The sequence below is a fragment of the Triticum dicoccoides genome, chromosome 2A (assembly GCF_002162155.2).
Source record: "Triticum dicoccoides isolate Atlit2015 ecotype Zavitan chromosome 2A, WEW_v2.0, whole genome shotgun sequence".
Taxonomy (NCBI): Eukaryota; Viridiplantae; Streptophyta; class Magnoliopsida; order Poales; family Poaceae; genus Triticum; species Triticum dicoccoides.
The window spans coordinates 384,204,511-384,217,819 of record NC_041382.1 but is presented as its reverse complement, the minus strand read 5'-3'; the positions used below and the strand labels follow the sequence as shown (position 1 = coordinate 384,217,819).

General features: G+C 43.3%; 1 protein-coding gene and 1 pseudogene across 2 annotated transcripts; both read left to right on the top strand.

The window, feature by feature from the left end:
• The first annotated feature begins 903 nt into the window (after window positions 1-903).
• LOC119354634 lies at window positions 904-5,729 on the top strand (annotated as a pseudogene).
• Window positions 5,267-8,403, top strand: LOC119354633 (reticulon-like protein B8). Of its 2 annotated transcripts, none has more exons than XM_037621358.1 (6): window positions 5,267-5,378; window positions 7,015-7,206; window positions 7,312-7,492; window positions 7,613-7,754; window positions 7,860-7,929; window positions 8,029-8,403. In XM_037621358.1, exons 2-6 carry the CDS (start codon window positions 7,026-7,028, stop codon window positions 8,196-8,198), a joined length of 744 nt encoding a protein of 247 aa, XP_037477255.1. In that variant the 5' UTR covers window positions 5,267-5,378; window positions 7,015-7,025; the 3' UTR covers window positions 8,199-8,403. The 2 variants fall into 2 exon arrangements, with proteins under 2 accessions (XP_037477255.1, XP_037477254.1); XM_037621357.1 differs by lacking the exon at window positions 5,267-5,378 and adding an exon at window positions 6,355-6,542.
• The last annotated feature ends 4,906 nt before the right edge of the window (window positions 8,404-13,309 follow it).

Below are 13,309 nucleotides of genomic sequence, written 5' to 3'. Positions count from 1 at the left end.
TAACCATCTTTGATTAATGAGCTAGTCAAGTAGAGGCATACTAGTGATTATATGTTTGTCTATGTATTCACACATGTATTAATGTTTCCGGTTAATACAGTTCTAGCATGAATAATAAATATTTATCATGAAATAAGGAAATAAATAATAACTTTATTATTGCCTCTAGGGCATATTTCCTTCAAGCCGATGCCGCTTCATCTGCCGGGTCACCTCGCCTGCTTTTCGTCGGGTTGCACTGACCACTAGATGAGACTCACGAGAGGATCATCAACAAAGAAAAGAGATGAGAGCCGGGTTGTCGATGGGGGCTAGCTTACCCCTGACGTGAGGCCACCATTGCTGCCGTCGTCTCCAAAAACGACCTCACCAAAGAACGGTCCCATCGGCTGCAGGGCCTCCACCGCCGGAGGGGGAGTGCACTAGGGAAACTCTTGACTCGTGTCACGCACCAGTTCGTTTTCTTCCCCTACCCGAGCCATTCCAAGAAGTTGAATCTTTTGCCACACTTCTCCATTTGGGGCTCATTCGGTTTGGAGGAAATTAAAACGTATGAATTAGGAATAGTATATGAATTTGATAAGATGACACTTGCCATCCTAAGGAATCAACTTGCCTCGTTCCTACGCGCAGAATGAGTTTTGAGTGGATGTGTATTTTTTTTAAAAACACGGGAAATGAGTAGTATTCCTACGAATTTTCTGTACGAATTTCCTACAAACCGAATGTGCATATAGGAAATTTTTCTTCGGAATTTTTGTTTCCATATTTTTTCCTACGAAAATCTTCCAAACCGAAAGAGGCGTTAATAATTTGCCCCCTGAGAGGCTGTCAGGTGGGGCCGAGGCCACTAATCATTGAAACAACCTTTGTGAATTGGGGCAAATCATCCCGGGCGACTCCTCGAACAGAGAAATAACAGAGGAAAAAACAGAGAAATCGAGCGACCTCTCCGTGACGGGTAGGGTTCCAGCCCGCGGCCCTCTTCCGGTCGGGCCGCCAGCGGCGCGCCGCCCCTCCGGCCTACCCTTCCTCTGGCGCCAACTCCCCTGTCCCTGCCCCCGAGCAGCCCGCCAGCGCCGCCGACCAGACCTCCGCCCTTCCTCCTCCGCCGCTCCTCCTCTGCAGGTCTCTCTCTCTCTCTCTCTTGTTTTGTACAGCATAGTTTTATGTGATGAATTGATACTTCCTGTATTGATTTTTGTTTCGAATTGTACATGCCATGATTGCTTGTTAGTTTTTCTTAAATTTGGCCAGAATTTGGCTGTTTTTGAACTACTTTTGTTTGTCTGCTTGCGCAATAATGGCAATATGCCATTTATCTTATTATTAGACTTGGGAACTATTTCCTTCATATTCTGGCAAAATTCTGGCCACATGATCTCTATTAGGTTATGACTATTTGAACTGAACTGCATTTTAGTTGTTATTTTGCTTGTGTGAACCTGATGTGTATTTGCTATGGTGTGAACTGTATTTTAGATGCTATGTCAATTACCCATGTGCCATGTTTCCTATTTTCCTGTGTATATAGCCAATTTTTTTAAAAAAAGGTTAAGCACCCATTGCTCTAAGCTGTGGCCTTCTGCTTCGCTTACGCTTTCCGCTTTTTGAACATTGAGTGCCTATCTGGGCACTATATATTTGTTGTGATTTTGAGCTGATCGTCCTCTTCAATAACTTCTCTTATAGGTGTAGCCTGCCGAGGTGAAGACTTGGGACGAGATAATGGTGAGTTCATTTCACCTCCTGTTAAGCAGCTAAACAATCTTAAATTTGCAATTTATTTTTGGCAAGTGATCTCATGGTGTGTCTAAATGGTGCCATTTCACAGGCAAGCTTCGCTGATTCCTTCTTGGCCGATCTTGACGAACTTTCAGACAATGAAGTCTATCCCATGAGTTGATTTCTGTGTCTACTGCGTAACCATGTTTTAAAAGGATACATTTGTTGGCAATTCCTTAATCTGTTGTCAAATTTCAGGAAGAAGACAACGCTGAGGCAGTGGGTGTGGACGAAGATGGTAACGATGATATGCCTGACCTCGAGTCTCTTAATTATGATGATCTTGACAGTGTCTCAAAACTACAGAAGACACAATGTTATATTGACATAATGCAAGTATGTGATCAAACTCGTAAATCTTGTAACCTTATACCTTTCTCTCTTGCATAGATCTATGTTTATATCTGGTAAAAAGTAAAACCTTATTTGTGCGGTTAGGGTAATCAGTCAGTTATAAGATGCTGCACAATGTTTTCCACCAAAACAGGGTTTGCTAGTTTGAAAGAAATCTTAAATGGCACATATTGTATGGATTTTGGAGAAACACTCAGTTGATTGTTCTTTTCATGTCTGATTCCCATATAGAACTTTAAATTTTTCGTAGGGTGCAAATGGAGATATTTTAGTATGTTTAGTGTGCAAAAAGAAAGAAATAGACCAACCAGGGATTAGTCCCTGGAGAGCTTTTTAATATTATAAGACAACCTGAGTCACCTGCATATTATAAGACAACCTGAGTCACCTGCAGAGGCTAGGCCTTAAATGCAGGTTCTGCAGTGACACAGCATGCACACTCGTGCTGTATCGCTCAGTTCTCGCTCAATGTTACAAATGGTTTGTGTGGAAAATATGCTTCCATTCAATTTGAGGTCATAGGTCTGCGATTTGAGTCCATAGGGCATGCGGTGTTGTTCATCTTTAGTCTAGCCTTAGTCTAAAAAAAAATCTTTGACTCACCGCTGCATGACAATACATTAATTTACAGGTCCATTTGCTGCGTGCAGAAAGTCGAAGGAGCGCTTGAGAAAGGCACAGATTTGTCTAATCAAGGGTTCATCCTGGAGGAGGATCCAGAGTACCAGCTCATTGTAGCTTGCAATGCTTTATCAGTAGATATTGAGAATGAACTCATTATAATCCATAATTTCATACGTGATAAGTATCGGCTGAAGTTTCCTGAACTGGAATCCCTTGTTCATCATCCGATTGATTATGCCCGTCTTGTTAAGAAGATCGCCAATGAGATGGATCCAACACTAGTAGATCTGGAAGGGCTTTTACCTTCTGCAGTTATAATGGTTGTCTCTGTGACAGCGTCGACAACTAGTGGGAAGCCTCTTTCTGAGGAGAATTTGGTAAAAACCATTGAAGCATGTGACAGAGCCCTTAATCTTGATGCTGCAAAGAAGAAGGTGCTTGATTTTGTTGAGGGTAGAATGGTTTACATCGCACCAAACCTTTCTGGCATTGTTGGCAGTGCTGTTGCTGCTAAACTGATGGGGATTGCTGGTGGTTTGGGAGCACTTGCAAAAATGCCTGAGCAATGTTCAGTTACTTGGAGGAAAGAAGAAAAACCTCGCTGGATTTTCTACTGCCACATCTCAGTTTCGTGTTGGCTATCTTGAACAAACCGAAGTATTTCAGAGCACCCCTCCAGCCCTGAGGACCTGTGCTTGCAGGCTTATAGCTGCAAAGTCGACTCTAGCAGCAAGAATCGATTTGATTAGAGGTGATCCAACTGGAAAAGCTGGTCGCAACTTGTTAGAAGAAATCCGTAAGAAGATCGAGAAGTGGCAGGAACCACCTCCTGCAAAGCTTCCAAAACCACTTCCTGTACCAGACTCCGAGCCTAAAAAGAAGAAAGGGGGTCGCCGCCTTTGAAAAATGAAAGAAAGGTAAGCTTTTCTCAACTATTTTTGGAAAAATAAATAAATATTGAACAGCTTCATGCTTATTTGTTTCTTGAACTACTTATTTGCCTTCTGTGCTGAAACTTGATTCATCACATATACAGCATGGTATCTTGTCATGACTTCGGGAACTTGGTTCTGCAGATATGCGGTAACTGATATGATGAAGCTTGCAAACTGAATGCAGTTTGGAATACCAGAGGAGAGCTCATTAGGTCAGTTGGTTTTGACAGTATGGTTGGAATAACATTTTGTTACTCCCTCCGATCCATATTACTTGTCACTCAAATGGATGTATCTAGATGTATTTCAGTGCTAGATAGATACATCTGTTTGAGCGACAAGTAATTTGGATCGGAGGGAGTAGTTAGTTTAGCTACACTATACTTTAATATTGACATGATCACATCTTGTTATCACCAGGTGATGGTTTGGGGGAAGGTTATGGCATGCTCGGGCAGGCCGGAAGTGGGAAGCTACGTGTCTCAGCTGCACAGAACAAACTTGCTGCTAAAGTGGCAAAAAAGTATGCCTTCTTTATTCTTCCCACAGTATCTTATTTTGTTCCGTTCTGTTCCTTGCCATTTGGTGTTAAAGCATAAAGCACATCACTACTAATTAGTTCGGCAATAGAGGTCTTCTGCACTTCTACTCAAAAAAACACGGTATAACTTGCAGTGTAATGTTTTCTGTTTGACTGTTTCTAAATTCAACACAAGTTTAATGTTTCCCTGCACAAACCTTAGATCATTTAGGTGTTTGCACACATTTTTTATGTTACAGATTATTTGCACCCTGTACCAGTTCTAGTAGCCTTGCAGGCAATCGTTATGCTACTGTAACTCTCGTAATTATCTTGAAATTGCTGTTTCTATTTCAATTCATGACCACCTTCTTGATATCACGCACTGCAATCTCTCTTTGATTCCATATTACTTTCTAATATTAGATTCAAGGAGAAGAGTTGTGGTAGCAGTGGTGCAACATCTGGACTGACATCTAGTTTGGCCTTTACACCAGTTCAGGTGAGTTTATTTTTCCCTGGTTCACTTTAATAAGATAGGTAATTGATGTTATGCATGATCTTTAGTCAATCCAGTTGTTTAACATGGGATCATGACTGATACTCTAGATTGCTATGTAATTTTTTATCTTGTATTTGCTTAGTTATTGCTTGACTTGCTCATGTTGAGGAGTCGGAAAAGGCATTGCACCCTTGTTTTTGTCTTTTTGCTGCACCAGAAAGTCCTTTTTTGCTTACGTGAGTGAAGTCATCATGAACAATATATTTTGCTATACTGTACATAAATATGCCAGCATTACATATTCTTTTTTCTTGTAAACCAGGTGCTGTATGACTGCTGTTAGTTTGGACCATGCTTTTATACATTTAGCACCTTCTGTATAGATGGTAATCAGTAGGCTGTATGCATCTTTGGCGCCATTATACGGTTTCAGTTAGTTGGATTGTCCTATTTTGTTATTTTTGAAGAGGTTAACCACATGAAATCTCTGGCATCACTCCATCTTTCTCATATACCTTACTTTCCACTTGCAGGGAATAGAACTGTCAAACCCACAGGCACACGGGAACCTTCTCGGAAGTGGAATCCAGAGCACCTACTTCTCGGAGACCGGCACATTTTCTCGGATCGGTAGGCCTGGAGGTTAGAATCTGAAAAAGTAAGAACCTGATTTTGAGATCAGAAACGATGATTGTTTCTTGGTCCGAGCAATTTCATCCCATTCTGCACACAATTCCCAAGAACCAACTGTTGGGATGCACTTGCGCACAACCAGCTTGTAATATTCTCAGATGTATCGCATGGTCTGTAATGTAAGTACAGTTTCCCTGCAAAAAAGAAAAATGTAAGTACAGTTCGCGCACTACAACATCACAATGTATGAAGTCAGGCAGTACACAACATTCATTACCTATGCTTCGAGCGTGGATAATTTTTCTAGAAAACCTGTTGGAATTACCTTGTCTGAAACTGTTGAATTCCAAATGTTGGATTGTTCCATACCATTCAACCGAGTTGAGCTCCAGGCAAGATGATAATTGTGATTGACCTTTTTGAGGAAATAATTTTTCTCCGAAGTGGAAAACCATCATGTTGTGATCTAGATAAAACAATGTAGACTGCATGGTGCTACCACATGACATATGTGGTAAGCAATCCAAACAATTTAAAAAAAAGTAGACTGCAAGGTGCTGATATTACATGCTGCGGTGTTTGGTAATGGCACGACCATGAACCAGTAAATATCGGTATCGGTAACGGCACGACCATGAACCAGTAAATATCTTTCAAGTTTTCTTACTTTTGTACTAGATCAGCGTCAGGCAGGACCATGAACCAGTAAATATCTTTCAAGTTTTCTTACTTTTGTACTAGATCAGCGTCAATTAACATGGATCGGTGGGAGTGGGAGTAGTTCTTTTTCTGAGAGAACTCTGAGTACAAGACATAGTTTTTCCCTCAAAAAGTTAGCATAGTTAAGTTATCTTTGTTTTTCTTAGGAAAATTTCGAGGCTATTTTTAGGGGAAGAAATCTCCAGGCCACTACAGTAGTACTGATGAAGACAAACCCAATCGTTGGTTCACACTTATTTTCCAGGGTGTGAGGATGGCACATGGTCCGCAGCCCAATTACGACAAGCCCACTGCTCCACCTATCCCTTTCACTCAACAAACTAGTTGCTCTTAAGAATTCCTCTTGTCCTCCTGACATTTCCCAACTTTCCCCTCTTGTCTGATTGGTACCTCTCCAACGCCTGCTTCTTGGGATCAGTTGGCCGGAAGATCGGCAGCTTTAGTTGCCTACTGATTCCTCTTTTGCTTGGTAAATTCATCTCTCGCAGCTTGTGCTATTTTCCCCTTCTTCTTTTTATGTTTGTGGGATCATGCAGCACCTCGCCTTGCCCTTTCCGTGCTTAAAAAACTGGATTTGTTGTCTAGTACAGTAGTTATTTTAGACAAAAAGGAGCCTTTAACTCCTTAAATATTTCAGATGATTGGAGACTCAGAAGGCATGCCTTAGTTTGATCAGTCCAATCATCTTGCAATCCTTTTTTAGTAGTGATCTAAATGCTCTTATAAAAGTTTACAGAGGGAGTAGTTTATAAACAAATTATACTTGAAGGTTCTTCACCAAGATTATTTACTAGCAAATTCTTGATCTACTTGAATGATCTGATTCACTCACAGCAGTTCTGAGAAGGGCACCAAAGAGACATCCTAGTATATTCATGTTAAAATAAATATGAAGCTTGAGTTGCTCGCGTTTTATGCTAACCAACAATTGTATTTTCCAGGGTGTGGAAGGATGGCACAGCACTCTGAGAATGCGGCAGAGAACATGATGAGCGGCATCATGGACGCCATCGCCGACAAGCTCCCCAAGCAAAAGTCGGTCAGGTTCGATGATGAGGGCTCCATCTCCGGCCAAGCCAAGAAGCTCTTCGGCGGCCACAAGTCTGTGCACCACGTCCTCGGCGGTGGAAAATGTCTGGACCTCTTATACTTTTATCTCCCTCTTATTAATTTGATTCAATCCACACGGAGTTGCTGATGATATGTCGCTTCCTTCCTCGCGACGACGATGACCGCAGCCGCCGACGTGCTACTGTGGAGGAACAAGAAGATCTCATCCAGCGTTCTTGCTGTTGCAACAGCTGCCTGGGTCTTCTTCGAGTGGCTCGACTACCATTTCTTGACCATCGTATCATTTGTGCTTGTTCTTGGCATGGTTGTCCAGTTCGGATGGTCCAGCTTCGCAGGCATGCTCAATGGGTATATACTATGCAACAATGCAAAAACTCCAACCAATTATGCAGTTTTTTTTCTATGTTTGCTGTCGACACCTGAACTTTGGTAGGCAGCATAATCAAAAGCAAGCATTTATGTTTTCAGGTCTCCTTCTAACGTGCCCCGTGTGGAGTTACCCGAAGAGCTGTTTGCAAATATGGGCGCCGCTGTCGGCGCCCAGGTGAACAAATTCTTGGGAAGCCTTCAGGATGTGTCCTGTGGAAGAGACCTGAAGCAGTTCCTCATGGTATGTTACGCCTTAAGCTAACGTCCATGAGATAAATTTGTCCTCTCCCTTGAGCACTTGCAGGCATACATCAGAGTCAGACCAGGCTTGATTTCTTTCTTTCAGGTGATCTCCGGATTCATTGTCGCCGCTTTCATTGGGAGCTGGTTCAGTCTCATCACCGTCATCTACATCGGTACAGCCATGATTTCACTTGATAATATGTTGGGGAGGGATTAACACCTGGAAATTTTCTTGGTTTCTGACTACCATTTACACTGGTGCTCTGTTGCAGGGTTTGTGTGTGCACACACCTTACCAGTGTTCTACGAGAGGTATCATGATCAAGTCGATGAGGTTCTGTACAACATGCTTGGGTTGATTGGGAGTCAGTACCAGAAGCTTGACAAGGGCGTCTTGAGCAAGATGCCTAAAGGGAACCTCAAGTTCAGGAAGAGCCAGTAGTTGGATTCACCGACAGAGCATCTATGCCGTGTAATCCGGATGAACGTGTTAGAATTAAGGGGCTTGGCCCATGTGTGGAAATTGTGGAAGCATCTCAACTCACCCGGTGGAGAGCCCGCATGTTATATATTCATAGGATGGGGCTTATCTCATAAATGCATATATTTGATTGTTACAATTGTCAATAGCATGTTCAGAGAAGAGAGATACACGGAGGTTTAAGGAGAGATTAAAGATTTACAGGAGAGATTAAAGGAGAGTTAAAGAAGAGAGTTACAGTAATCAAAACAAGCATCAACTCCTAATAACATAACTGTGTACGTTTAGTCTTGGTGTTTAGCACCCTCCCTTAATCAGAACTTAGCTAAGTTCAGATTACGCTTGAATTCCTCAAATGACCTTGAAGGTAATGCTTTTATAAAGCCATATGCAACTTGATCTTTAGAAAGTACAAACCGAATCTCTAGTTCCTTATTAGCAATTCTTTCCCTCACAAAGTAATAGTCCATTTCAATGTGCTTGGTTCTTGCATGAAAGACAAGATTAGCTAACAAATATGTGGCACCAAGATTGTCACACCAAAACAGGGCCAGGCCAATAAAACCAAGAGCCCTGTGCGAAAATAAAAAGGTGGCCCTGATATCATCATAATTTTCTTCAACATCAATATTATCTTATGTTTTGGGAAACCAAAAGCCCACTCCCCTAGGCTAGTCTTCCTTTCTGAAACAAGGCAATCATGTGCAAAAATTGAGCGGCTAAAGTGGAAGATTGGTCTGAAAGGATTTTGTGGTGTAGACGCTGAAGGTCTTGGAGGTGGTTTAGCTCTGTTTTGGGATGAATCCCTCCGAGTGTCGGTTCTGGACGCATGTAAAAGGTATATTGACGTGAGTATTGTGGACGAAGGGTCTGGCAAATCCTGGCGGTCCACCTTTGTCTATGGTGAGCCACGTGTGGAGCACAGATATAGAATGTGGGAACACATTGTCAGGCTTAATTCGGTCTCGGAATTGCCTTGGTTGGTTTGTGGTGACTTTAATGAGGCGATGTGGCAGCACGAACATTTCTCAAGTACTAGTAGAAGTGAGAGCCAAATGGAGGCGTTCCGGGAAACGCTCATGGTGTGTGAATTGGTGGATGTGGGTTTCTCGGGGGCGCCGTTTACTTATGATAATGGCCACCGGGGGAACGGCAACGTCCGGGTTCGGCTGGATCGAGCATGTGCGAGCAACGAATGGCGGGAGGTGTTCCCGTACGCTTGGGTACAACATCTGGTATCACCTCGTTCAGGCCACTGCCCCCTACTGTTACATCTTGAGGCTGTACAGGACCAAAGGAGGCGAGGCCAACAGAGATATGAAATAATGTGGGAACGAGACCAGAGGCTACCAGAGGTGATAGCAAAAGCCTGGGCCAAAGTGCAACCCAGGGGTGACTTGGGGGATGTTGCGATATCCCTTAAATCTGTTCTAAAAGATCTGCATAGATGGAGCAAGGAAAATTTTGGTCATGTGGAGAGACAGATTGCTGCATTGAGGCAAGAACTTGATTCTCTACAAGCATCTTCTACTGACCGTGTGTTGATTCGACAGAAAATGGCAGAGTTGGATGAACTACTATACAGAGAAGAGATGATGTGGCTCCAGCGCAGTCGTATTGTCTGGTTGAAGGAGGGAGACCGGAACACGCAATACTTCCATCGTCAAGCAGTGTGGAGGGCTAGAAGGAATAATATCCGTCGGTTGCAAAAAGATGATGGGTCCTGGTGTAGTGTGCCTTCGGAGATGGAACGGATGGCGGCCTCTTATTTCCAGGAGTTGTATACGAAGGATCCCACTTTGTCGCCTGAATTAGTATTGGATCAGATCACGCCAAAGGTTACAGATGCTATGAATGAGAGCCTTTTGGCGCCATTTTCTGAGAAGGAGATTTCAGACGCTCTATTTCAGATCGGTCCTTTAAAGGCACCCGGTCCAGATGGTCTTCCTTCTCGGTTCTTTCAAAGAAACTGGAGTTGTGTCAAGGAGGAAATTGTTGCAGGGGTTCGAAAATTCTTTGACACGGGTCAGATGCCCCTTGGTGTGAATGAAACAGCTATTGTGCTTATCCCAAAGATTCAACACCCCGTGTCTCTCAAGGATTTCCGTCCTATATCTCTATGCAATGTGGTCTACAAGATTGTTTCAAAGTGTTTGGTAAATCGACTCCGTCCGCTTCTTACGGATCTTATTTCTGAAAACCAAAGTGCTTTTATCCCGGGCCGGTTAATTTCAGATAATTCTATTATTGCTTTTGAATGTATTCATCACATCCAATCGTCATCGAGGCAGGATTTTTGTGCTTATAAGCTGGACTTGTCGAAGGCATATGACCGTGTTAATTGGGATTTTTTGGAACAAGCGTTACTGAAATGGGGTTTTTTATCCCAATGGGTGTCTCTGGTTATGCAATGTGTACGCTCGGTCAGATTTTCAGTGAAATTCAATGGGCGTCTCTTGGAGCAATTCTCACCTTCCCGAGGTTTGCGACAAGGTGACCCCCTCTCCCCCTTTTTATTCCTCTTTGTCGCTGATGCGCTATCTTCTCTGTTACATAATGCGGTCCAAACAAGAGGGTTGGAGGCCATCAAGATATGTAGAAGGGCGCCCACTATCTCACACCTTTTATTCGCGGATGATTCCCTATTATTCTTCCGAGCAACCACGGATCAGGCGCAACTTGTTAAGGATGTCTTGAATACTTATGCTTCATCTACGGGTCAACTTATAAACCCTTCAAAGTGTTCCATCCTGTTTTCTGACAGTTGTCTGGATATGGTTGCTGATGATGTTAAGCAAATATTGGGGGTAGTTCAGCAAGAGTTTGAACCAAAATACTTAGGCCTTCCAGTCCCGGAAGGTAGAATGCACAAGGGAAGGTTCGAATCACTGCAGTCCAGGTTGTGCAAGGTGATCACTGAATGGAGTGAGAGGTACTCATCGTATGCAAGCAAGGAGGTGTTAATAAAAGCAGTTGCCCAAGCTCTTCCCGTATATGTTATGAGTATTTTCAAGCTTCCCTTCTCGGTTTGTGATGACCTCACGAAGATGATGAGACAATACTGGTGGGGGGTGGAAAATGGAAAGAGGAAGATGGCATGTTAGCCTGGGATAAGTTGATGTTACCAAAAGCAAAAGGGGGCTTGGGTTTTCGAGATATGAGGGCTTATAACCAGGCCTTGCTAGCTAAGCAAGCTTGGAGGCTCGTAACAGCCCCTGATTCTCTTTGTGCTCGGCTCCTTCGGGCGAGATACTACCCAAATGGAAGCCTGGTGGATACTGTCTTCCTAAGCAATAGCTCGGCCGTTTGGAAAGGAATTGAACATGGTTTGGAGTTAGTGAAAAATGGCATGATTTGGCGAGTAGGAAATGGTGAACAGGTCAGAGCTTGGAGAGACCCTTGGATCCCTCGAGGGCCACCTTTCACGCCTATTCTGCCAAGAAGAAATTGTCGTCTAAATAGAGTTTCAGAGTTCCTTGATGTGAGTGGTTACTGGAGAGTGGACTTATTGCAACGGCACTTCTGTCAGCCGGATGTGGAGGCGATTCTAAGGATTAAGACTTCGCCAAGGCAACAGGAGGATTTCATCTCTTGGCCATGGGAAAATTCTGGCCAGCTTACTGTCAAGAGTGCGTACATGTTCGCTATGTCTGACCATTATGAGCAGTTCTGCCCAGGGGCCTCTAGTACGTCTTCATCTGGGATGCGACCATCATGGAAACTGGTTTGGGGTGCTGCTGTCCCACCAAAGATGAAACACTTTGCTTGGCAGCTTGCTTCGGGCTCGCTACCAACAAATGAAGAGAAAAGCAGGAGGCATATGGAGACTTCTGGGTACTGTCGACTATGCGATTGGGAAATGGAATCATCATTTCATGCTCTGCTGGTGTGTGCCAATTCGGCATTGCTGTGGGACGCCATGTGCACTCACTGGCCGTTACCATATAGGAGAGATATCTTATGTACAGGAAGGGAATGGATCTTTGACCTCCTAGCAAATGTACAGGAGCAACTTAGAAGCAGAATCATCATGGTATTGTGGCGCAGCTGGCACCTCCGCGATGAATTAGAGCACGGCAAATCTATTCCTCCCCTGGAGGTTTCGTGCTCCTTCTTGGTCAGCTACTACAATTCCTACAGCCAGATTTCCCTGTCAGTGGAAGAAATCATCAAGGGTAAAGCCCCGTTAATGTTGAACCCACCGGGGACTCAAGAGCAACCGCAGCCTAATACAATACCAAAGCGGTGGCCAAGACCTCCTGCGGGCGTATTAGCATTATCAGTGGATGGGTCTTATAATGGCTCAGATGGTTCGGCGGGTTCCGGCATGATATTGAGAGATGATAAAGGTGGGGTGATCTTCGCTGCGTATCGTAAAATTTTCAATTGTAACGAAGCCCTTGAGGCCGAACTACAAGCTATGGCAGAGGGACTCAAGTTGGCGGCGAATATTCTTTTGCAGTCGGATTGCTCCTTAGCACTCAAGGCGCTGTCGGATGACTCGTTGGATAGGTCCATGCATGGTCATCTGGTCAGAACTGTTAAGGGGTACTTGAAAGATAGGGTTGTTATTCCAGTTAAAATTCATAGAGAGCAAAACAGGGTTGCAGATTCGTTAGCGAATTATGGTAGATGTGGGGATAGCACAACATGTTGGCTGAGATGCTCTCCATCGTGTGTCAGTGTGCTTATCGCTGAGGATTGTAAACCTGTAACTTTGGAGTAATAAACCCTATGTTTCTGCGCAAAAATATATATTATCTTATGTTTCTATCCGGCCATCTCTGGAACTAGGACTGCCAACATTGTAATCAAGTGCATGGCCTTGATCCAATCACTGGTTAAGGGCATTTGCGATTCTTTTATAAATGACTTATACAATAGCTCACCCGCAAAAAAAAACTTATACGTACATAGCTCCTTTCTAATATTGAGTTAAACCCACATTTTTTTTGTTTTTCTTAGATTGAGTTAAACCCTCATTTATTTTTATTTTTATTTTTTATTACACTTCTGATAACCAGATTGATGTCCTAGATGAAGATATTACTTGGCTCTTAGTATGCAAAAAG